The 26,184-nt window shown below is 37.8% G+C and overlaps 1 protein-coding gene and 1 long non-coding RNA gene across 3 annotated transcripts in view; one reads left to right on the top strand and one right to left on the bottom strand.

The window, feature by feature from the left end:
• The window catches only part of pik3r1 (phosphoinositide-3-kinase, regulatory subunit 1 (alpha)), a 68,412-nt gene that overhangs the window by 22,581 nt on the left and 19,647 nt on the right, over positions 1–26,184 (bottom strand). The window contains exons 1-4 of one of the 2 annotated variants that reach the window (XM_073048193.1): positions 11,840–12,098; positions 3,171–3,263; positions 2,575–2,649; positions 988–1,119 (exon numbers count right to left, since the gene is read on the bottom strand). In XM_073048193.1, the coding sequence (XP_072904294.1) occupies positions 988–1,119; positions 2,575–2,649; positions 3,171–3,263; positions 11,840–11,981 (442 nt within the window). In that variant the 5' untranslated portion in view covers positions 11,982–12,098. Of the gene's footprint in view, positions 1–987; positions 1,120–2,574; positions 2,650–3,170; positions 3,264–11,839; positions 12,099–26,184 lie in introns of those variants that run through there. The other variant, XM_073048192.1, reaches the window with a different exon arrangement.
• The window catches only part of LOC140728984 (uncharacterized), a 139,208-nt gene continuing 114,471 nt past the window's right edge, over positions 1,448–26,184 (top strand). The window contains exon 1 of the long non-coding RNA XR_012099229.1: positions 1,448–1,558. This is a non-coding gene — a long non-coding RNA (uncharacterized lncRNA). The remainder of the gene's footprint in view (positions 1,559–26,184) is intronic.

The raw sequence follows: 26,184 nt of genomic DNA, 5'->3' as shown, positions 1-26,184 counted from the left end.
TACTGCGGGCAGCTAATGGAAAACTGCATGCATTGAGACACAGACCACAAGTACTTAGTATGTGCTGTACTATAGGTCTGCTATTTCTCTAATGCAAATGATTGGACAATTGATAGATAGAACAGATAGGATAAACCACATCCTTTCATTGCATTGTGCACTGACGTTAGACACACACTGCAGACTAACCAGCACTACAGATTGTACAGAACATCATGCCCCTCATTTTTATATTTGTTACATAACCACACCCCAACTTCATATACCACAGGGTACATGTGGTGGTGAAGTGTCTGAGAACTATGTGCCAGATCAAGATCATGTTAGATGCTCACATCTTTATCCAGGTGCTGCTCAAGTAATTCATGGACAACTTAGTCAAATAATTTTTTATTTATTCTAGTTTGTGCTGAATAAACTAAAAATCAAATTCTGACTAAAGTTAAGCCACCAAATGGATATAAAATGAATGAAAACATTAATAGTTTGGCATGGAGATGGGCCAAAGGACCTGTTCCCCTGTTGTAGTTTTCTATGGCTCTTTTCATTTTGCCAACATGCACAAACAGATCTGAAGTTAACAATCAAAGCAAAGGTACAAGTGAACTGCCAAAGAATGAGACCAGGGCAAAAAGAGAGAGGTTGGGGACATAAAGTAAATAAGAAAAATAAGTCACTGAACTTTTCAAAAAGCCAAATCTATCCTCCAGCTAACTTGATCTTTTGTTTGCCCTTGGAAATCTGTTGAAATCTTTAAATCATCTTTGATAGTCAAGTGCAAAATTTACTCCTGAACATTTGGTAAAGAAGTATCAATATATAAATGATATATATTTATCCCACCCCAACATGGCAACCTTCAATTCCTGAATGATTTTTAGAATTAACATATTTACTTAAATAAGCTTTCCCTTTCGATTTCAATGCCTGAGATGTTTATTTTAAAACAGAAAACTTCATTATAAATTCAAGTTATTTCTTTCTTACCTTGAGCTATATAAACCATATCACTGTAGATGGATGTTGGAATGACAGGGCTTGGTAATTCCTGAAGATATTGCTTTAATGCCTCAGTTAGCGACAGCAGATCAAACTGTTCAACGTCCACCGAAGCTACATCTACCATAGAGAAATACATATAACTACACAGAACTATTTTCAAAACAAATCGGTTGTTGTGAGTTTCACTGAACTCTTAACTTTGTAGGGAAAGCACAGATTTATATGCATGGCAAATTCTGTTTACAAAAAGCAGAGGCATTGTTATGGGATACGTTTTCAGATAAGCCCAAGTGCAAGGCAGCTTTTCAGCATTAAAAAAAAAACAAACTTCCATAAATAGCCATTTGAGGACACCCCAGAGGTAGGATTGGATAGTGCTGGTGTGTTTTATTAATCAGAAGGAGCCAAAGTTCAATCTGTAGCCCATTCTCATTCACAACTAGAGTAGTACCAATGGATACAAATACTGCCTTACTCTTCGGCAAGAGAGAGAAAAAAAACAACAGACATGGGTCTCATTCCACTGAAGTGTACCCTGGCATACAGGAGAAAACAAGTTAGTGGTCAACTAATCTGCCTTTATTCAATGTCTAGATAAAACTGGTCTCAAATGTGAAATTCAAAATGTAGCTGGTACCTGTGATGTAAAGTTTATGTGAATAGTAAATAGTGTACTGTATTGTAGCTGCAAAATGAATTTCACGACCTGTCAGTGAAAATAAGCCCAATTCTGATATTTATTAGAATAGACAGAAAGAATTCCTGTGCAATTTTTATCAGTTTTTGAATTTTATTAAAACATCAGTTCTTTACAAGATTTGCCTTTTAATTCTAAATGTGCTTATTGTGCAAATCAACACAAAACTGGATATAATTAAAATAATATGTAAAAGGTAGAATTGACAGCAACAATTGTAATCTCAATGATAATGAAATAAATTTATTTTAGAAAAATGAACTGACAGCACGTGTCCCTTGGTAATAATGTATTTTCACTGTTACTGCTGCTGTAAAACACCAAATTCCACAAAAGACAGTGAAAATAAACCTGATTCTGAAATTATTTCTGCAATATGGTCAATTTGAAACACAGTACTAAGCAGCCCCCTAGTGGTAATCAAAAGAATACATAAAAGTAGTTTTGTATGGAAAAGCCGAACCTATGACTACGGATTAGTTGTTTCTCTCAGGAGCTTCACGCCAAGGCTACATGAGGGCTATCCAAATCTACATGATTTTTAATTTTTTTTTTAGTGAAAAGTAGAAGTTGTAAAGTTTTAGCCATAAACTATATTCTCTTCCACTCCTCCCCCCACTCTTTTTTGAAAAGTGAGAAAATACAATGCTTCATCAGTTTTGTTTTGTAATAGGTGTTGATGGGAGGGGAGCGGGGGGGGGGGGGGGAGAAAGAGGGAAGTGCAGGAAGGAAGAAGAGCAAGAGAGATCAAGAGATCATTTAACTGGTGATGCATGTAAGCATTAATATAAAAGCTAAAGGAATGCTGTGTATACATTTACATCATGACTTAAGTATTACAACTAGAAAAGGAGCCAAATCCAGTGCACACTTACCATAATCCAACAACTGCTTTAATTCAGCACCACCACATGAACCAGAAGTCCGGTATAAGTTGACACTCTCAAGACCTAAGAAAGAAATCAAATGCTTGCATTAAGTGAGCTTCAAGTTCAAATCGTACTGGAAGGTTTAGAAACAGCAAGGCTAAGTGACAAGTTAAACTATCAGTTATAACTATAGAAATCATAAGAAACCACTAACATTACCAGATAAGGAGCCAATTTTAAGTGTTGAATAGGTCCTTCATTTCCGCGAGTTGCACTATCCTCAAACTACTGCTTTTATTAATGTTGCAAGCAACTCGCGCATTCAACATCATTCATTAAATTTTCCATCTGACGAATCAGCAAATCAGTTCGAAGTTGTAGTGCTAATGTTATTAACTAAAAATGACAATTAAGAATTGAAATATCTTAGTTGACTACAAATTATGATTTTGTTTGTAATTTTCTTACAAAAATGTAATTACAAGCCACTTGTTCAGACTAAGTGTTCGTTTTGGTAATCGTTTAACAAACAATTCTATTATTAGTTTTAATCCAAAATTCTATTTCAGAAACTTGAATTATGTTTGGTTTAGCCATCTTACCGGTTCTTTCAATAGCTTCTATTAACTTCACAAGGATTGCTGGAGCCAGACTTGGGGGAGAGAACTGCTCTGTTAAATCTGGTAGAGCATGACCTGAAGAATTTCAAAATGAATGTAATTGTTAATACTCAGAAAATAATTATATAAATGTTTAAATTTTAAACAGCAAATAAATTATTGACAGTGTCAATATTGCACATTCCCTCTATCACTCTGGCACTCAGATTATATCTTCATTGCAATTTCCCCAAACATCACGAGAAGCTTTAGTTTAATGTTTGACTTTATGTGGCCTGAAGTACACTTTATCACAAAGACCAAAGAGCTACTCTGTTCTGTTTAAACAATTCCTAGGTTGTAATTTAACAGGTTATGAAAAAATCTGGCATAAATCGAGTTCAAACTGTTACTAGAAGGTAGAAGCTCTTTACTGTTCAACTAACATCAGATTTGTGAAACATGCATCTAGTCACAGACCAGCTCCAAAATACAGTGTTTTAAATTAACTAGCAAAACTGGAAATATAGTCTGAAATTGAAAGGGGTTGATCAGAATTCACATTTGTTTAAACAAAGTGCAGCACGACTGTCACCAGATGAGGGCACTGCTGTGCACTTCTGTTTCTAGAATGATGCTTTGCATGGCATTAAACGGGAAAAGATGGCTTGTAACTGTTGTCTTATTTCAGTTCCAACTATCATTTCATACATACCCATATTTCATATTTAGTTTTGCACATTGGTTAACAATCGAATACAGCCAAAGTTAAATTAAAAGCATGCTCAGGGATGAAATAATATCCCTGTAAGAAGCCCGAATTACAATAGTATCAGCAATAAGGGAAAGACAGAATATTAACTATAAAAAACAAGTTTCTCTGTATGAGACACAGGAAAGCAGAATTGAATGATGTGTTTGATACAATATAAATGCTCTGAATGCAAGAGTTCTATGAAATTCTGAGAAATATATGGTTTGCTGCTTGATAAATTCTACAAAACTGAAGGATCCCCCCCCCAACACAGGCAGGCAAGCAGGTCAAGAAAGCTGGTCAAACTTTAAAATTACGTTTTACAAAATATCAGCGAACTTTTATTACCTTCTCCCTCACTTATCTCAATTTCCTTTGTATGCTTCTTTATTTCTCTTCCAACTACTGCCTTAGGCAGCAGCTAAGCCCAAAGTACAATTTATTATCTAAGTACACATGTCACCATACACACCCCGAGTTCATTTTCTTCACAGTAAATACAAGAAACACAATAGAGTCAATGAAAGACAGCCCCCAACTGGCCAGACAAAGAATCGATGTACAAAAGACAAACTGCAAATGCAAGAAAAAAGTATTAATAGAAATAAAGCAGCAATAAATATTGAGAACATGACACGATGAGTCCTTGAACGCCAGTCCATAGGTTGTGGGAACAGTTCAGTGTTGAAGTGAGTTAAACAAATTCCTTTTTTTTTTGACAAGCTTGCATTGATCACTTACCAGTTTGCTATACCCCACAGGTGAAAGTATTATCTGCCAGAATTTTTCTTAACATTTTCAGTTCAAACTTGGAACTGCTTTTCCCAAAGCTAAATTTCAAGCTTTCCAAACTTTTTAAACAGGAATAACCCCAAAATTCCCTGCATTGTTGTGATGAACAATTCCCTGTACTTTTAAGTGCTACTATATGCTGTTAAATGTGAAAGATAGAATAAGTTGTACTCTAAGTGTGGCCCAGTGGATTTGACAAATACAGAATTAGAGAGATGATTTAGAAAAGTTCAAGTGCTTTCTTTGTGTTTGTTTTTTTAAAAAGGTGGTCTTACTGACATCACCACTTCTTGTTATGATGTGCATTTATTCTTCATTTCCTTTGATCATATTTAAGTGATAATTTGTGCAATTCTAAAATCTAAATTAGTGGTGCAAATTTCAAGGAAAGTGGTATACTAATCTCTACCGGATCCAATGTTTCACTTCCTAAATAGGAAACATTTAAATCCCTGTTATCGTACTACTTGCCCCACATTCCAATATTCATTGATATACTGTGTGATATGTTGCCCAAGACTTTTAATAGATTAATAAATGGAACATATTACCTTTGCTGACTTGACCAACTCCACTGAATTAAATGATTGGATAGGAAGTCTTAATTGGTATTCATTGCTTTTGATCTTGTTTATTAATTTAGAGACACAGCGCAGATCAGGCCCTTCTGGCCCAATCAGCTGCCCTGCTCAGCAGCCCACCTATCTAACCTTAGCCTAATCACAGGACCAACTAACCAATAAATGGTACATCTTTGGATCTCTGAACTTTCTATCTCCCCCCTTTAGAGTGCATTCCATTCTGTGCAGTATCAAATATATGCCACTGATGGCATCCATCTGTTCTGATATTAAACTGGGGTCTTCAGTTAAGGATCTGTTTTAAAAACAGTAAGTGCTATTTTGGCTCTTTCTGCCTGCCCTATTATCCAATAAGATCATTTCTTTTGTGTGATACAGCGCAGAATAGGCCCTTCCTATGAGCCACGCCACCTCAGCAAACTCCAACAGACTCGGTTAATGCTAACTTAATCATGGGACAACTTGCAATGATCGATTAACCTACCCGGTAAATCTTTGGGCTGTGGGAGGAAACCGGAGGAACCAGAGAAAACCCTTGCTTTCTACAGGGAGACAGAGTTGAAATCTGGATCGCCTGAGCTGTAAAAGCATCACACTAACCCCCTCACTACCATATTCCCATCAACAACTATCCACATTTAAACCACACATTGATCTATTGTGACAGATGGCACATTTAAAGATGCAGATTGGTGTCATGTATGAACACTAGTTATAATGTCAAAACAATACAAAGCTGGGAGACCACTGCTTTAAACACAAGCATTTTCAATTAAAAAGATACTCAGGTTATGTGGCCTTGATATTATCACTCACTTGCTTTATCATACTTGAGGTGTTGCTGCCAACTAGGATTGATTGGGGTCTTTCCATCAAGAAGACCAAGATCCAGTTGCAGAGAGGGGTGTTGAGTTCAAATGAGGACAGTTTACCTACCAGACTTAAATGTTCAGCTGAAGAAGATGAACAAAAACCTGGCCTACGAGGCATTGCTTTCTAGGTGGGACAGGATGGAGTGGAGGGCATCAGTGAACTGGTTTGAGCAGTAGGCGAACTGGAAGGGGTTCAACGTAGCTGGAAGATGGGAATTTCTACTATTTGTTAAGCACTTCATGACTGCTGAAATCAGTGCCACTGAGCAGTAATCATATAGGTCTGTTACCGCTGTTCTCTTGGCCACTGGAATGATGACGACTGCCTTGAAGTGCATCAGAGATACTAAAGATGTCCGTTAAACCCTGTTAGCTGGGTTACACTGTTCCTCAGCTCCTAACCAGGTACATTGTCTGGCCCTGCAGCTTTGCGTGGATTTACCCTGTCACATCATTCAATTGGTCAAAATGGGCATAGAAAGCATTCAGTCCCTCAGGAAGGGAGATGCTGCTGGCATTGATGTGCAGGGTGTACTTGTAATCAGTTAGTTAATATATCCCACCACATGTACCATGTCCCCTTGGTGTCACAAAGTGTTTGTGGATTTTCTGTGCACACTCATGTCTTGCCTTCCTGATGGTACAGGAGAGCGTAGCTCTTGCTGAATTTTGAGTCATCCCGCCCCCCGATCTGAAGTCAGCATCCCGATGCGACTTCTGGTTGTGAGGTTGACATGTCTGTAGAACTTTAGCAGGCAGGGCTGTTTTTAAGCTGACATGATTGAAGGCACCAGCAACAACAAAGACACTATTGGGCTGAGTGGCTATGAGGTTGCAGATTGCACCGTGGAGCTCCTGGAGCTTCCCCAGCAATAGCAGAAGGTGAGGGGGAAGAGATGTTAACAGCAATAATCTCACTACCAGTGAATTCACTCAGCAAGTAGAAGGGCCATTTAAAAACTATGTGTGGTGAGCAGTGGGTCATTACTACTGAGGCATTCACCCAACAATTCTTATTGATATCGACACACAAACATCCTCCAGGAGGCTTGCTCTAGGTCAGAGCATTTCTGTCCACCCAAAAGGAGATTAAACCTTCTAGCTGAATGGCAGAGTCTGAAATGGTGTCTTGAAGCTATGTTTCTATCAGGATGGGTGTGCAACAGTCCCTCCATCTCCAGCTAGTCCAGACGCAGATGCGAGTAATCCAGCTTATTTTCAAGCGATCAGATGTTAGCAAGTAGAACTGACAGAAGTGCAGGCCTGCAGGGTTTCTGTTTTTTTAAGTCTTGCTTTGATACTGGCATGCTTTTGCGCCTGAGTGCACTGATTGAGAAACCTCTCCCCGTGTTAACCTGTAACCACATAGCACTTTCGTCATTCCACTGGCTGAGGCAAACTTACAGATTTTAGTGTTCTTTATGATCAGCAGTGTTTTCAGTCACAGAAAAGATAAACAGAAATTTCACCATTGGTTGGAGCCAGAGTGGCCAATGCTACCATGCACACTGCCCTCTTGTGACATTGTATCTTTGCCCAAGCTCTGCAATTCCTTCATTAAAGAGGGGGATCTGGAGAAATTTAAGATATTCAAGTTGTCCCTCTTGCAGTAAACTTTTGATCACCTCTCAAAGTCTCCTCCTTTGGTGGTTTCAGTAAAATTAAGTATGTGACACACTTTGGAAAGAGGGCAGAAGCCAGTAAAAAGGATGGGTATGGAGCACAAGCTGGTGGTGAATGCGAATTCCAGCTGAGAGGCAAAGACACAGAGTAGGTGGAGGAGCAGAAATGGAAATTAATTGATATCATCTCCAAGATTTTCACATCATTCCCATCCCCCACTTATCTTCCTCCTCTCAACTGCCAGCTCATGTTCCCTCTCCTGCACCCCCCCACCCTTTCATCAGGGCTGAAAAGAGGGCAAAATTCAGAATCAAGAGTCTCAGTCCAACATGTCAACTGTCCATTTCTCTCCACAGATGCTGTGTGACTTGAGATTCCTTCATTTTTTGCATTGCTCCAGACTTCCAGCAATGGTCTTGTCTCTATATTACTGTATTCAATGCAACTTTGTCACCAAACCAAACTTTGTAAAACATGGCTGATTTTCATCTGACAGCCTTGTTCACTTAGATTATTTTATATCATTCAGCAGAACACAATTTTTCATATATAATTGATGATTTGGAAGAGGGGACTCAGTGTAGCATAGCAAAATTTGCTGATGACACTAAACTGAGTGGAAGAGTAAATTGTACAGAGGATGTGGAGAGTTTGCAGAGGGATATAGATAGGTTAAGTGAGTTGGCCAAGGTCTGGCAGATAGAATACAACGTTGGTAAATGCCAGATCATCCACTTTGGAAGAAATAATAGAAGAGCAGATTATTATTTAAATGGTGAAAGATTGTAGCATGCTGTTGTGCAGAGGGACTTGGGAGTGCTTGCTCATGAATCGCAAAAAGTTGGCTTGCAGGTAACAACAGGTTATTAAGAAGGCAAACGGAATGTTGGTCTTCATTGCTAGAGGGATTGAATTCAACAGCAGGGAGGTCATGCTGCAACTATAAAGGGTACTGGTGAGGCCACACCTGGAATACTATGTGCAGTTCTGGTCTCCATACTCAAGGATAAACTGGCTTTGGAGGTTCACCAGGTTAATTCCAGGGATGAAGGGGTTAACCCACGAGGAGAGATTTAGTTGCCTGGCTCTATACTCCCTGGATTTCAGAAGAATGAGAGGGGATCTTATAGAAACACAAGAAATTTTGAAAGGGATAGATAAGATGGAAGTAAGAAAGTTGTTTCCATTGGTAGGTGAGACAAGAACTAGGGACATTGCCTCAAGATTCAGGGGAGAAGATTTAGGATGGAGATAAGGAGAAACTTTTTCCCCAGAGTGGTGAATCTGTGGAATTCTCTGCCCAGGGAAGCAGTTGAGGCTTCCTCACTAAATATATTTAAGGAACAGTTAGATAGGTTTTTACATAGTAAAGGAATTAAGGGTTATGGGGAAAAGGCAGGTAGATGGAGCTGAGTTCACGGACAGATCAGTCCTGATCTTACTGAATTGCAGGGCAGGCTTGATGGGCCAGATGGTCTACTCCTGTTCCTATTTCTTATGTTCTTATAACTGCTCTTCAATAGCAGAAGGCAGGCAACTGACTTATCCTCATTTTTTGGCAGCCAATTTAGAACTAATGCCAACAATTGCAACCATGTCAAAACTTTTCCATGCATCAATATACATCTGCTTACAAGAGTCAAATTGCTTAGCAGATGGTGTTTCTAATCAATTTAACAACACCACCAGGATATCCCAGTTAATTCTACCATACGCAACACATTTAACTCTTTCTGTAAACAGTACAACACTGCATGTTTCTTCAATGCATTGAATTACTCAAGTACAGAAAAGATGAAAGGACATTTAAAGTTCAAATATATTGACGTACATGTTACCATATACTACCTTGAGATTCATTTCTTTGCAGCCATTTACAGGAAATACAATAGACTTATGAAAATGTATAAAGACTAACAAACCACCAATGTGCAAAAGAAGACGAGTGCAAATAAAAACTGAAAATGAGTTTTGAAGAATCTTTGAAAGAGAATCTCTGTTTAGAATAGTGATCAACACATCCTAAATTTTAATTTTTTGGGTTGAGCAAACAAAATCAATGGTTAACTATTATAAATAGTTTTCTGCTCACCCTGGATAAACCAGTTACTACAAGAACTAAACAAGGATGCATCCAAAATCTAATTTAATCTCATGCAGTCAAAATGATAAAGATGCTGGAAAGAGATTGTTGGGGAATGAACTGCTCTGCCCATCATGGTGAACACTGCTCACAGCAAACTCACATTAAATTCAACTTCCAAAGTAAGTCAACCACAAAAAGGGAGCAGAATGTATTGCAATCTGCGATGGACTGGGGAAGTAAAGAGAACTGCTAGCTATTACTGTGAGGGCCTTGGAGCATGCTGATTTGGGCATTTGAATGTGGGGTTGCCAACTCTGGGAAAAATGACACGTGTAAGCAGGTGTGTGAATTACTTCACATTAACAGTTTGTTAGTGCAGTGTTCTATTCAAATCTATTTGAATAGTTTTAGATGGCATCACTTGGATTAAACATGGAAATTCAGATTTGTACACAAGATCTGAATATGGCAAAGGACATCATTCTGGTCTTCTGGTTATATTCAACAATGAACTCAAGAGTCCAAGTTTGTCATTTCTATCCCCCCACCCACTCCCTAAACTGCCTTTTTATTGCTTAAAGCAAAATTCACAATGCAAATTAACACTAATCAGTGTGACAGATGGATTCCAGTTTCCAGTGGGTCAAAAGAAACTTCAGCACATCATTAATATTTGCATGAAATGTATTTAAGTTATAGCCCACCGAAGTAGCCAGCCTTCTCAACCATCCCCTTTATCTGAGAGAGCTAATGGTGCAAAAGGTTATTGATATTCTATTAAACTATTCACCTGCCCTAATTGTATCTCAATTCCATTTATCATCTGTCTTTGAGTAGTGGCTTCCAAAATTTCAATCAATGATGAAGGAGTGACACTTTTCCAAAGCAGGAAACCGGCAGGTGGTGTCATACCTCTGCATCTGTTGGCCTTTCCCTTCCTGCACTGGATTTTGGTAATTACCCTTAATATATATGCATCATAGCCTTGCACATTGAAATGCTGCAATAACTGGTTTAGGATAGTATTCCAGCTTTCCATTACCCCTTATGAAGAGATGCTTCTTGGTATCAGCAATAAATGAACTGGCTCTAATTTTACTATGTCCCATACCTAATTCATTACAAATATAATCATTAGAATATTCTGAACCTGTGCTTGAAAATAAAGCCCAATAATCTAGATGACAGACATGGCTACACTCAAATGAGTCAACATCCAACGGGTACATATTTTCTAAAGTTACAACTGATTAAAAAGGCCTCTTTCTTACTTCCATTTACCATCAAAATTGCAAAAGCATCATTTAGTTTATCTCTGAAAATTTTAGTCTTCTTGGGATTTAGAAAAATCTTCCCTTTTTGCTCCCTTATGAACAGTAGAATGTTCTCACATAGTCATATAACCCAAAACATTCTGCTCATGTAAATGGATGGTGTGATAAATGAAAAAAGGAAAGCATAAATGGAAAGCATTAAAGACAGACACAACACACGAGAATAAGGTCTATACAAGTTCTGTCCAGCAGTACCACCATGGAAGGTTAGTCAGCCACAAAAAGAAAATCAATAACATGGTTATCTGAGCCACCATGGCAATTCAGTACTTTTTGAAAAGGTTTGTATCAGTACAATGATGGTTCAAAACTTAAGGTGATTCACAACTAAAATCAGTTCCATAACATGCAAGTGTTTTATTCCCCTATTTTTTCCTGCCCTCCTCCAACCCAAATTCAGAGATTATTTCTTTGCAATAGCTCTCATCTTCAGTATTGGCAGTAACAAATAATTTAATCAAAGATTGAAGTTATGTAAATCTACTATGCCAACAAGACACGATTACATGCCTGGTGCAAAACTGACTTTTAAAAAAGTGATTAAAACTACTACGGGCATCAGTTATGTTTTGTATTGTGCACAACTTAAACAGTCAAAGCCAAATACAGCTACATAAAAAATGCGCTTACAATGAGAAGGCTCCTTTCGTGGAATCAGCAATGAAGCACGAGAATAACGAGAAGCAAGTTTGCACTTCAGAATTTGTGTAACTTTGTAGATTCCTTTACTGCTGTTCAAAATAAATTTCTCACTTAAAGTAACCATCTTCATCAAATTCAGGCAGATCTCGTCATCAACTGGATGTTTAAGCAGAGGCACTAAAAGAAATCGGTAGCCTAGCTAGATGGAGTGCACATACAGAATCATCCAACGGTCCGCACTTTCAAAGTTTGCAATGAATTTGATGCCAGTAAGGTTGGACTTCTGATGACACATCACAACTGTCAGATTCCACAGGTTCTATTTTTTAACCAGGCTAAGCAACAACCAATCATACATATCCTCCCATGAAAACCTTCCCATCCAAACTACAGTTCCTGGCAACAAATTCTTAAGCAGAAATAGGCAACACTGCCTTGCGTGACAACAAACTCAGTAAAGTAGTGATGTCCTATATCATCTAGCATTTCAAAAGGACATGCTCAAATGGCAACTTGTAGATTAAAAAAATACAAGTTATTCTGTGAATTCTATTTAGATTAGTTATACAATTCCCTTTAATGCAAATTGCATTCTTCCCAACTATTTACTAATGACATACTAATTTTGTACATTACATTTTGCTGACAAAATCATACAAGAAATTCCTGCAGCTCTTGACCAAAGCAAATTCTCATGTGATTTTTCTAATTTTCTTCTTTCTATGCAAAATGGAAACACCATCAAAATTGTCTTCTGATCCACAAAACCAGGTCGGCTTTCAAATTTGATCAAGTTATTGTGACAAAAATAATGGAGCTGTGATAGTAACTAGTTAGAAGGCAAGCATTTTCAAAGCTTCCTCCTCTTCCTCAGCTGTACAAAACATTTGTTAAGCCACATTTAGAGAAGGTGCAGAAGAGGTTCACTAGGACATTGCCTCAATTAAAGAGTCCTAGCTAAGGAGAGAGGTTGGACAAGTTTTCATCATTTTCTCTGCTGTCAGAAGCAAAGGGGTGCATGATAGAAGTTTATAAAATTATGAGAGGCATAAGACAGGATGGATGGTTCAAATTTCTCCAAGGTTGGAAATATCAAATACCAGAGTGCATAGCTTCAAAGAAAAAGGAGGAAAATTTAAAGGAAATGTGCAAGTTTTTATTTAAGCACACAGAGATAGGAAGGTGCCTGAATTATAGCCAGCACAGGTATTGAAAGCCAAAATGCCCACACCTCTCTATATTCTAAATCCTTGGTAAATGCCAAACCTCTATCTAAATTGATTTGTTGTGACCAGGAAGCATGAGCAAATTATTCGAATGGTTGAGGTAGAAGTAGAATTTTCATTTCCAAATCTATTACTTTCTTAAAAGATGATTCTATGCAAGCCTAGAAAAGTAGTATATTTTGTAATTAACATTTTATTAAACAGCAAAAAGGGCAAGCTTATCAACAGTCAACTGAACATTGTAGACACAATTGCCCTATAATTACAATTTTATATTCCTTAGTGGAAAACTCAAGTCAGTCCTTTAATGGCATTCTAAGCTTTTTAAAAGAAATATTCACTCATTTTAGCTCTGTTTTTGAGAGCAAAGAACAAATTGAACAAAGTAAAGAGAATGAAAGAAATTAATCCCCTCTTCTTATACTTCAGAGGTGGAATCAGAAATGGTACCCAACATGAACCCACTACAAGTCCTATCAAGCAGAACAAAGACTTTCTAATTACTCAGAAAGACAAGGTTAAAAACAAACAAACGCAGTGGCATAAAAACCAATTAAAATGCACTCATATTTCAGTTGTGGACTTATTTCTGTATTGAACATTAAGCTAAAGTCTTTGGAGGGGTGGGTGAGGGGAGGAGTTGGAATCATTGTCTATGCTAATATGAAGATAAACATTCTCAGAAAATAAGAGGGGAGAATGCTGGTAGAAAAATTCACTGGGCTACAGAACCTGGTCAAGTAGTTCTAAATATGCATTTTGTTCAAATGGTTTTCTTTTAAAACAACTAACAGTAGGTAAAAGCAATGCTTTGCAGAACAGAGCACAGGACTCGCAAGAAGTTTTAAACTGGAAATTCCATTACAATTAAGCCCATTATACTGTTAACACTTTACATCAAAAATCAGAATAACAATTGTTTGAAATAATGGAACAGTATTTACAATGAGACACTTCATATTTATGCTCTTAAATGACATAAAAGATGGACATGAAAAATCTGCCCAGTCTTTACATATTGTACAAGTCAACACACTATTTTCAAAAACAGTAAGAATGTACAACAAACAAAATGCTGGAGGAACTCAGCAGGCCAGGCAGCATCTACAGGGGTAAAAAAAAAACCATTTCAGATTGAGACGCCTCAATATGGTGTCGACTGTTTTCTTTTTCATCGCTGCTGCTTGACCTGCTGGGTTCCTCCAGCATTTTGTATGCACCGCTTGGATTTCCAACAACTGCAGTTTTGGGCTGATCCCATGCAAGAAAGAAGCTTTCAAACCCACCATGATCCTAATATATGAACACTCTGATTTCATACCCCTATTCCTCTTCACCTCTGCTCATTTCTACTGTACAACATCATGGTGCATTATAGTCAGGAAATAAATACTGTTATCAAATCTATTCCCCAATTTTCTAATTAGATATGATCTCTTATTTCAAATGGAACAAAACTTAAGTCCATCATGTATGATTTTCCATTAACACTGGAATCAGGATTAGAATGCAGCCCCAACTTCAGTGAGTCATAGTGAAGAATATCACCAGTATTACAAAAGATAATTCACCAAGTATTTCCTTCATTTGGTTTATTTAAAAAAGCTCAGCCCTACACCCCTCTCTCATAATATCAAAAAATCAAGATTTCAGGGGTTAACAAGCAGTTTACCAAATGTATTTTGAGCTCCCAGTAATCCATCCAATTCCAACAGCATATATTCTAAGAAAAGTGTGCTATAAATAACAACAGATGGTTTTTGTAAGGTCTATTGATAATTACTGCAACTCCATATCACAGGACAAAGATTCATCAGCATGATAAATTAGGTTGTCCTCTATAAGCATATCACTTTGTAGCTTCTTAAGCATTAAAGTTTCCATATACCCTAGCCATAGTCCAGATTTCCCAAATCAGAAGAATGCAGTTTACATATTGATTAATATGAACTTGACCTTTCAATCGCTGCACTTTTGACACATTCAACTCTGATTACAGTATCAGTATCTTTATTTTTTTCTTGGCAATAATGAGTCAACTATAAAAAAGGGGAAAAAGTTAACAGTTTTCATACCTTGCAGAGGAACTCAAAGTTTGAGGTTCCAACTGCCAACTTTCTACAACTGAAAGCTTCTACAAACATAATTCCTTGACTTCTCTAGTGCCTTTAACACCATCCAGCCCAAGATCTTAAGGCACAAACTAACGGAGATGGGAGTAGACTCTCACATGGTGGATTGGATAGTGGACTACTTGACAGATAGACCCCAGTATGTGCGGTTGGGAGACTGTAGGTCTGACACGGTGGTCAGCAGCACAGGGGCGCCGCAAGGAACCGTACTCTCTCCGGTCCTGTTCACCCTGTACACATCAGACTTCCAATATAACTCGGAGTCCTGCCACGTGCAGAAGTTCGCTGATGACACGGCCATAGTGGGGTGTGTCAGGAATGGACAGGAGGAGGAGTATAGGAAACTGATACAGGACTTTGTGATATGGTGCAACTCAAACTACCTGCGTCTCAATATCACCAAGACCAAGGAGATGGTGGTGGACTTTAGGAGATCTAGGCCTCATATGGAGCCAGTGATCATTAATGGAGAATGTGTGGAGCAGGTTAAGACCTACAAGTATCTGGGAGTACAGTTAGACGAGAAGCTAGACTGGACTGCCAACACAGATGCCTTGTGCAGGAAGGCACAGAGTCGACTGTACTTCCTAAGAAGGTTGGCGTCATTCAATGTCTGTAGTGAGATGCTGAAGATGTTCTATAGGTCAGTTGTGGAGAGCGCCCTCTTCTTTGTGGTGGCGTGTTGGGGAGGAAGCATTAAGAAGAGGGACGCCTCATGTCTTAATAAGCTGGTAAGGAAGGCGGGCTCTGTCGTGGGCAAAGTACTGGAGGGTTTAACATCGGTAGCTGAGCGAAGGGCGCTGAGTAGGCTATGGTCAATTATGGATAACTCTGAACATCCTCTACATAGCACCATCCAGAGACAGAGAAGCAGTTTCAGCGACAGGTTACTATCGATGCAATGCTCCTCAGACAGGATGAAGAGGTCAATACTCCCCAATGCCATTAGGCTTTACAATTCTACCGCCAGGACTTAAGAACTTTTTAAAAGCTATTATTAATGCTTTTTGAGATAGTGATTTAGATGCATATCATATTTTTTACTGAGTTAAGTATTGTATGTAATTAGTTTTGCTACAACAAGTGTATGGGACATTGGAAAAAAAGTTGAATTTCCCCATGGGGATGAATAAAGTATCTATCTATCTATCTAATGAAATCTAATTGATTGCATGTACTGTGCATGATTCAGGGGCTTTAGATATAACCATTTTAAATTTGGATAGCATAAAATTACCATAAGTGTTTTCTCTCTAATCTTCCTTCCAGCCAATTTTAGTGAATTCCTTAACATACCTCTATACACTCCAAACTTTAACTACTAAATAACAAATCACTAAAGAACAAATAGTATGCCCATCCTATTCATACTGAAAATTAAAACTAATGTGGACAAATGTACCAAGAGTAAGCTGACTGATCACTCTGGAGATGGAACACAAAGGTATAGTAAAACTCCATTAAATCAGGCATATTTTAGGACTCTGGTGATGCTAGCCATCAGATTTTCCAGACTATCCAATACTATTGTACTAATTCTCCAATGTGCATATAGCTCACTGTTTCTTACAGGTTACACAAAGTATCGTTTCAACAAGTCAGGTTAGAAGATGGGAAACATCACCTGGTGGGCAAGCAGCCAAAATATTAGGACTCCAGAAGAGTTGGATAACAAATTGTTAGTGTTTTATTGTTCTGCAAAGCATTTAAACAATTAATAAATGCGTAATTAGTGCACATAACCAATATTTGAACCAATAATCAAGATTCCTTCCCACACACCAAGTCTGACCACAGTCTGCAAAACCTTGTAGAATAAGAACCAAACAATGATTCATAATGAAAGAAACACATCATGGTGATAAGGAAATTGATAATCAATAAAGTCCTATTCATTTTTTGCTGAGTTCCAAATCAAAGGGTGATCTTATTGAAGTGTCTGGTGTTCTGGGCCACCTAACTGCTTGGTTGAGAAGAGCTGAACATCTAAAGACTAGAATCAAGGGCTCTCAGGAGAGAAGCAAGATCATTATGAATGTTTTCCACTATTCAATCTTCCCAACTTTGAATATTGAATATTTTAAGTACTCATCCTACTTCTGCCTTCGTAGTAACAAAGATAAAGTTAAAGCAATTCAGCTAAAATAGCAAAAGATTTCCCTTGGAATGATCCACACTGGGTTAAAAAGTTTCCTTTGACAAAATTATGATCTTACCACTAGGAGCCAGCATACGCAATCAAACGTGCAGTATCATGCATCTGACTTCCACATTGCTACAGTCTGCGAGAGCTGGGGTAAGAAACCCAGCTAGTATTACAAATATTAAAAATACTTGAATTATACAAGATGTCTGTAGGCACTCAAAAAGAAAACTGGTCTACTTTGATTTTATCGTATTCTTCCCTCTCCCAATCGCTCACAATGTTTTGGTTCTGAGACATTAGGAAATGGACAAATAAAATGCAACAAATAAAAAACAAAACAAAAATGATACAATGAACAGCAGATAAAACAATATTCGGTCTGTATTGAAGACTACGTTTAATCAAAGTTGAGGTCGAGATGGGCTTCTGGCTATTAAGGCAGTAACAGAAAGTAGAGAATGTACAGGAGAATGAGGCTGAGACAGAAGAGCAACCAAAGCCTTGATGAGTTTGAACAAGCCTAGAACAAGTTTGAAGGGCCAAATGTCACTTCCATGACTTTTGATCTTATGGTACTTCCTCGAGCTAGGATAACAGATCAAAGAGGTGAAGAGTCACATCAATTTGTATTTTAGCATCAGAGCTTCAACAACTTTTTAAATGAAAACAACTGTAACCACTTGCTCATCAACTTGCACTAAGTAGTCTCAGCTTGCACAAGGTTATAATACATTACTCTCAAGCTTCCAAACAACCACAATCTGTATTAAAAGTCCTCCCATAAAGTTATCCCAGCAGATGGATCAGAATATGCTTAACCTAAAATAATGACGGTCAAACATTAACATTTTCACAAACTTTCATTACAATTTTACTTTTTCTAAATTATGTTGATAGTCCTAATTGCATTGCAGAAATATTTAAAATAACTCAAGTTCATTTTCAGCTGAGAAACATCTTGGAATATGTTAGTCATGAAAAAAATGGCATTAGAATTTTAAAGCAAAATGATACTAAAATGCAATAGAGTGTAGAGTGAACCACAACAATCCCTATAACCCACAACCACCAGTTTCCATGGAACCATTCATAAAGGAAGGCAGTTAATAGATTCTGATCTGCAGTCAGATCTAATTAAAAACCATCTTTATTCAGAACAGCAATTTAAAAAAAGTTTGTTATAGTTTATAAAAACTGTTCAAGTTTTTAATTAATCATGACAGTACATTCACCTGGTTGACTGCAACAGTTTAACTCAAATCATCATCTCACCTGCAGAAGATATACTCATAAGCAAAATTTGCATCACATGTCTGAATAATAAGAGACTTGGATAAACTTTAACATCAAGTGCTAAAAATTCCATGACTCCCAGTTTCCTTCATGATTTTAGTTACAGCTCACCCTGTATTAAGACAGAATTTTATGTAGATTGCCCAGAAAGCTTAGCATTTCTGATGATCAAAATTTAGGATAAGTAACAATAGCATTTATGATTTTTTTTAAAAGATATTAAATTGTACTTGAACAGAAAATAATATTGGTTTATGGACTTTCACAATTAGTTTTACATCTAGCCCCAATACTTGCCAAACCAAATTCTTAACATGAAAAAGTTTTCTGCTTCTTTACTGATTGGGGTGGGGGGGGGGCGCAGATAAGGGCAATGCTGGGGATGATCTTGAGGAAGTCTCTTTTGCAATAACACACAAATAAAAATAGGCATTTTATATTTTGTTCTTTGGCCTGCTGTTCAATATCCTAAATAAGCAACAAGCTTCAATAGATGTGTGGTAGAGGGTATATTGACTAGCTGTAATATTGACACAGCCTGATATGAAAACACCAATGCCCTTGAACGAAAAATCCTACAAAAAGTACTGGATACAGCACAGTCCATCACGGGTAAAGCTCTCCCCACCATTGAGCACATCTACACGGAGCACTGCCACAGGAAAGCAGCATCCATGATCAGGGTCACCCCCCATAACCCAGGCCATACTCTCTTCTTGCTGCTGCCATCAGGTGATACAGGAGGCTTGGGACTCACACCACCAGATTCAGGAACAATTAGTAACATTCAACCAGACTCCTGAACCAGAGGGGATAACTTCACTTGCCCATGACTGATATGTTCCCACATTCTAGGGACTCACTTTCAAGGACTCTTCATCTCATGTTCTAGATTTTTATTGCTTGTGTATTATTTATTTTCTCTTGTTTTTGTATTTGCACAGTGTGTTGTCTTTTGTACATTGGTTTTCCGCCCTGTTGGTGCAGTTGTTCATTGATTCTTTTACGGTTATTGGATTTATTAAGTACGCCCAGAAGGAAATTAATCTCAATGTTTATATGGTGACATGTATGTACTTTGATAAATTTACTTTGACCTTTTGAATTCACAGAAAGCAATACTTCTTGGAAATTGTATTCACATTAACACCTTAATTGTGAACTTGATAACCAATTGAAGCAAACTCCTCTAATATGATTTGATTCTATCTGTTCTCCAATTGAATTACTTGGTATGGATTTAAAACTAACTGGATTTGCATTCATGATCAAACAAACCTCAATTTAGGTCAATCTGTAGTATTGTTACCTGAAAATTCAGCAATGCATTAATCTCCTGTTTTAGTCAATAATCAGTCACTCAGGTACATCTGAGGCCAAGATGTCAGGTTACTGAACTGGAAGCAAGAAGTCATTCCCTTCACACGTTGCACAAACAAATCCAGCAAGTTAGAGGACTAGAAAGAACATTCCTTTGAAGTTAATCCAGACAAATTATGTGAGAGCTTCAAACGTTAGGATGAATCAAAATGAATGATTCCTTTGGATCTGACATTTATCCAAAGCGTGTTGGGGCATGGCCAAGTGGTTAAGTTGTTCGTCTAGTGATCTGAAGGTTGCTAGTTTGAGCCTTGGCTGAGGCTGCTTGTGCGTCCTTGAGCAAGGCACTTAACCACACATTGCTCTGCAACAAAACCAGTGCTAAGCTGTATGGGTCCTAATGCCCTTCCCTTGGACAACACTGGCGGTGTGGGGGGGGGGGGGGGGGGGGAGACTTGCAGACTGGGCAACTGCCGGTCTTCCATAAAAAAAAACCTTGCCCAGGCTTCTACCCTGGAAACTTTCCAATGCGCAAATTCATGGTCTATCAAGACTAACGGAGGCCTACACATACACTATCCAAAGCATTAAAGGGACACAAATAAACATGAGGGATTAATAATGATGAGGGAATCCACAGACACTGGGAAACATGGAAATAATGCGATCAGTTTCTTGGACCAGAGGAGAGAGCCTCAGATTTTAAAAGCATTCCTTTTAAACAGATGAAGAGGAATTTCTTTAACTAGAGGGTAGTGTATCTGTGCCACAATTCACTGCCACAGACAGCCATGGAGGATGCAATGGTGTCAAAATGGGGAGAAGCCAGAGAACAGGGTCAAGATGGAAAATTAATCAGCCAAGATTGAACAGCAGAGCAGACTCGATAAGTCAAATATCCTAATTCTTGTCCTATGTCTTACAGTTTTCAAAAATGCAGACACATTTTTTAAAGGAAGAAATATATAATTATTAGTTAAAAATGATTTGTGTGAAGAGTCTACTTGACTTAGTTTCTTCACTTTGGGGCAACTGCTGGCCAGACCCATGATCAAACCAATCCCTCCCCATAAATATGCTTACCCATAGAGATGAGCGGATCCAAACATTCAGGGTCTCCCAACCTCAGACAAACTATGATGCTTCAGTCAATGAGTCACTAAGACCCTGCCTCATGTCTTTAACAAGTGTTATGCTACAGAACAATATTATATTCTGCCACAAGTGTTAAGACTCAACTACAATTAAGTTATTTTTCATGAAATGCGAAAACTGACATTCTGATTTGTTTAAAATAATTTAAAGCATTAAAATGAAGTAAACAAAATACCCGAGTTACAAACAAGAGAAAGTCTGCAGATGTTGGAAATCTGAGCAACACACACAAAATGCTGGAGGAACTCAGCAGGCCAAGCAGCATCTATGGAAAAAAGTACAGTCAACGTTTTGGGCTGAAACCCTTCAGCAGGACTGGAGAAAAAAAAGCTAAGGAGTAGATTTGAAAGATGGGGGGGGGGGGAAGGAACGAGAGGATTGGGGGGGTGGATGCATTACTGGAACTTTGAGAAATCAATGTTCATGCCATCAGGTTGGAGGCTACTCAAATGGAATACAAGGCATTGTTCCTCCAACCAAATGCGGCCTTATCCTGACAGATATGGCCATATCAGAATGGGAATGAAAAGTGAAATTAAAATGGGTGATCCCGCTTTTTCTGGCAGATGGAGCGTAGATGCTCGGCGAAGCGGTCTCCCAATCTACATTGGGGCTCACCAATATACAAGAGGCCACACCGGGAGCACCAAACACAGTATACGAGTTTATCTCTTTCATCCTAATATCCAAGTTAGCAAGTAGCACCAAAACCATTAAACATAGCCAGTCCACAGTAAACTCCATGTAATATTTCCAAATGCCTTTCAGAAGGCAGATACTCAACGCCAACTCAGTGCACACCAAAGATAAAACTTTAGTATAAAGCAGTTATTAGATGAGTTCCGATGGTAGAATTGTCAAGGAGTCTGACAACACTTGGTACGGAAGGTCAATGTAATGGAGGCGGCAAATTTTAGAATGATTGGACTAAGTATACACAAAAATATAGAGGCCAGATCTGTAAAAGCCTCGGTAGAAGTGCTAAAGTAGACTGAATGGACTCAAACATTTTGTGTTTGATAAGAAGGGGCTCCGCATTGTGTTGCCAAAGATACTGAAATGAAACAAACTTGTATACATGACTTTGAAGCTTCTTCCAATCAACAGGTTGCACCAAAAACAAAACTGTCACGTAGCATAGTCTATTGAGTTTACAGTGGGGAAAAATAACATTAATGTTTACTCTGTAAATATCTGTGATGTTGCAATGTAGACATCAACTGATTATGGATAGAAGGTATTCTAATGATGGAAAAGGAAGTCCATGCAGTCAAAAGGAAGGCAGAGATTTAATTTTGTTTTAGAACCCTTGAGGCAGTGTAAGCAACCTAAATTACGTTTACTACCACTACTTAAAATAGCCACATTAAGGATGGTGAATAACTGAAAATCAAGGTGTAATGATTTCACATTTTATTCCTTTAAATTTGAAGAAACTTTCCGGGCTAAGAGTATAAACAGTAAAAGAAAGAAAGAGGCACACTACTGTTAAGTTGATTTTATTCTTCTACCTCACTCACCAGTCCCAATCTCATTCATCTCACAGGAATTTAATGAGACATTTATTGAATTAACAAGGGATCTGGTTAGTTTGAACATCAGATTTTTTAGTTTGTACAGCATTCTATGAGTCAAAAACGATAAAGTAGAAATGAGCAGATTGGCATACAGTAAATCCATATTTCACTTTAAGTGTTGGCACTGTGATCTCTTGCACCAGCTGCGATCAGTTTAAGTAGAGCTTCTTTGAAAGAATTCAGCCCTGATGGTACACGTAGCCACAGCCATAGGGTCTCATGGAAAGATCAAACTTTACCCTAATGAAAGAGGGTCAATGATAAAGCAAGAACTAAATGAAGCAGTAACCATGCATCTTTTAACCAAAAACAAGGGATGCCAATGAAGCTCAATTTCTTCTGAAACTTGCATGCTGTCTTGATTAGTATGTTATTATTTTACAAAGCATAGTAGATTGGACAGCATGTGAAGACACAGATATGGCTATGGGTATTCCTGGTAGTTTTCAGGAATGGATTAAAAAAAATCAATTTCTTTAAAATTAATCCACTGAAAACAAAACAACCAATAAGCCATATATAAATAACATCTTTATAGAAATAGTTTTTATATATTCTCTAGGATAACTTGCTTCTAAATGAATTTTAAGAAATAAGTAATTTTCCACATAATTGCTTAAAGTATTGTGTAGGATATGAGCAACTATTCATACACTTTGAAAGATCTATCCAGATGTCCCAAAAGAGTAGGAAAAATCTAATTTATAACTATTATTCAGTGTAATTAGATGAAGCAGTTACTGAATTTATTATGCAAGCTTTGATCCTTGATCAGTAAAAGCAAAAGCTAAATTTCTAAAGCAACTGGGAATACTAAATCAAAGGATGTACTGTACAAGGATCTGGGAAGGTACAGTTAAAGTAGATCAGCTAGGATTTCATTAAACAGACCAAATCTATGAGCTGAATGGAGTACGTTACCAAATTTATGTTTGCTGTCAGCTTAAAAGTTATAGCAATTTTCCAAAAAGGGAATAAATATAATTTACTAAGTGTTCAAAGATATTATATTTCACACACTAAAGTCCACATCTTTAAAGCTGCTCTGAATAAGGAAAGTTCCAACAGTGTCCAGTGTTACTCTACCCATGTTTGCACTGTTTTCTCTAGCAAAAATAACTAGAATTTTCTCTAGTTCACATGGCCCTTTTTGCCTGCCATGCAGTTAATCTGCCAGCAGACAAACTGTGCTCCAATTCTACGCTTTGCCAATTTAAACAAAAGGCTCCTTGAGCAATCAAGTAATGAAACACACATGTATATACTTGCACGCACATACGAGGGAAAAGCAGGCCTTAAAGCTCCCAAATTAATTAGAAATCCTAATGGCATAGTTAAAAGGAGGAGGAAAATATCAAATCTGCATTCCCCGAAGCTTCTTAGACTGCAGTTAAAACTTCAAAAATACAATTCATGTGCTGTTCAAAGCACCATTGGAGTATGGAAAAGTTAGTGTTGCAGCTCCGGTGGATAACAGTAAACAATAACCCAGAACCCATGAAAATTATGGCACAAGACAAATTTTAAAAACTCAGTTATAACACAACGGTAGTGTAAAATCAAATGAAATTTGGTGGAACATAGCCCTTAATCCAAGCAGTACAGCTGCAAGACACTCCACAATACCTAGTTCCAAAGGCATGCTTAATTGAGACCATTAATTAATCACCATTACACTCACAATTAAAGAAATTGCAAAGTAATGCATTTTTTAACATCTTAATTGTGCAAGCTCAAAAAAAAAAAGGAGCTAGAACCAGAATTAAGTAAATTGAAATAAGGCACTGGAATATCCAAGAGTTCATACTTACCTGTGGTGAAATTGTTTCAATCAATGAGATTTCTGATGCAAGACACACAATGTCTAAACTATTTTAAGTACATTGTTTTCCAGTTAAATTCTTGGAGAATACTTGCAATACTTTTCCTGTCATATTGTGGCAAGAGTGCACTACAACCAAAAATGCACCACTGCAACACATGGGCTACTTCAACACCACCAGAAAAACCCACAACCTCCACCCCCATGATTCAGGTCATCAGGCATCCAAGAACCTGCCACTGAGATGTTCCATGTCACACACAACCCCAACTTTAAAATGCACCACTATTACCCAACTGCAGATGGAATTAAATCCAGCAAATTCCTACCCGAAACATTGTGGGACTATCTTCACCAGGACAACCGCAGTTCAAAAGTGTTAGCTTAGCTGCACTTTCTAGGGCAATTAATGGATGGCAAAGTGGTCCCCTTCTCACTAATAAAAACCCACTGAAAGAAAAGGACAAATTTCTATATGCTGCATACCCAAGACCTAGATCATACAACAGATAAGGCATTACCAAGTAATAGATGCACATCCCTCTATCATTAAAGAAGCCAAACTGCAGAACCCTGTGAATGAAGGCAAGCCATGAATCACCATACTCACCCACTCGCAACACATCAGCCTACAATGGTTTATCAAAGTCATCAAGCATCTTTCTTCCACCACCTTTATTCTATTAATTACAGACACTACAAGGCCAGACGACACACCATAACGGCATTAAATCACAAGCACCTTGCTATGACATTCCCTCCTTCATTTTGATTATCATTCCACATCCTCCTTTATGTGGACATCATTCAAATCAATGATTGTTCACATCCTTCAACTTACATAGTTTTTCTTCAAAAGGATGCTAGAATGCTTTGTGAAAACATACTTACAACTGCTAGAACACTAGAAAATAGATCAATAAAGTTAAAATGTCAAGCAAGGAAAAGTTACTAGCAACACAAAAAATGCTGGATGGTCTTAGCAGGTCAGGCAGCATCCATGAAGGGAAATAAACAGTCACATTTGAGGCCGAGCTCTTCCAGCATTTTGGACGCATTGTTTCAGATTTCCAGCATCTGCTGTCTCTTTGTACTCGTATTAAGGGATTAAAAAAAAATACTATTCTGCTGGAGATGCTTACCACTCAGCATCTGCAATCAGAAAATATTAGTCAATGCTAGATATCCATCTTTCACTAGAAATGGAATAAAGCCATACAGCTTGTGGTTACACTTCAAGGTAGTGTAAATATATAAAAAATGACTTCTGCGAAATCTAAAAGACAGTAGAGGTGAGATGAAAGGTTATTTTAACATCTCATTAGTTATACTAAACTGTTATTTATAGTCATTGCACCATTTTAAAGAAAATTACTTCCATCATGAAGTGATAGGGAACAATAATTTAAAGGCAACTCTCCCCAGCAAAGCAGTGTCAATGTTAGACTAAATGTTTACACACAGTTACACAAAAATTGGAACAAATTCAGCCCTTTTGCATTCCAACTGTTTCTATGGGGAAGTATGGTACAAAAGGTCAAAAGGCCATGTTCCAAAAGCTAGCAAAAGCCCATAAGCATTTATACCTTGCATATAGCAAATATGGAGTCAAGTCCTTTTTGGGTAGCTGGATTTTCATTAGTGCATTAAAGAATTTTGAAC

Source organism: Hemitrygon akajei, chromosome 6, assembly GCF_048418815.1.
Source record: "Hemitrygon akajei chromosome 6, sHemAka1.3, whole genome shotgun sequence".
Taxonomy (NCBI): domain Eukaryota; kingdom Metazoa; phylum Chordata; class Chondrichthyes; order Myliobatiformes; family Dasyatidae; genus Hemitrygon; species Hemitrygon akajei.
The sequence above is the reverse complement of the archived record's forward strand: the minus strand, read 5'-3'. Positions and strand labels throughout refer to the sequence as shown.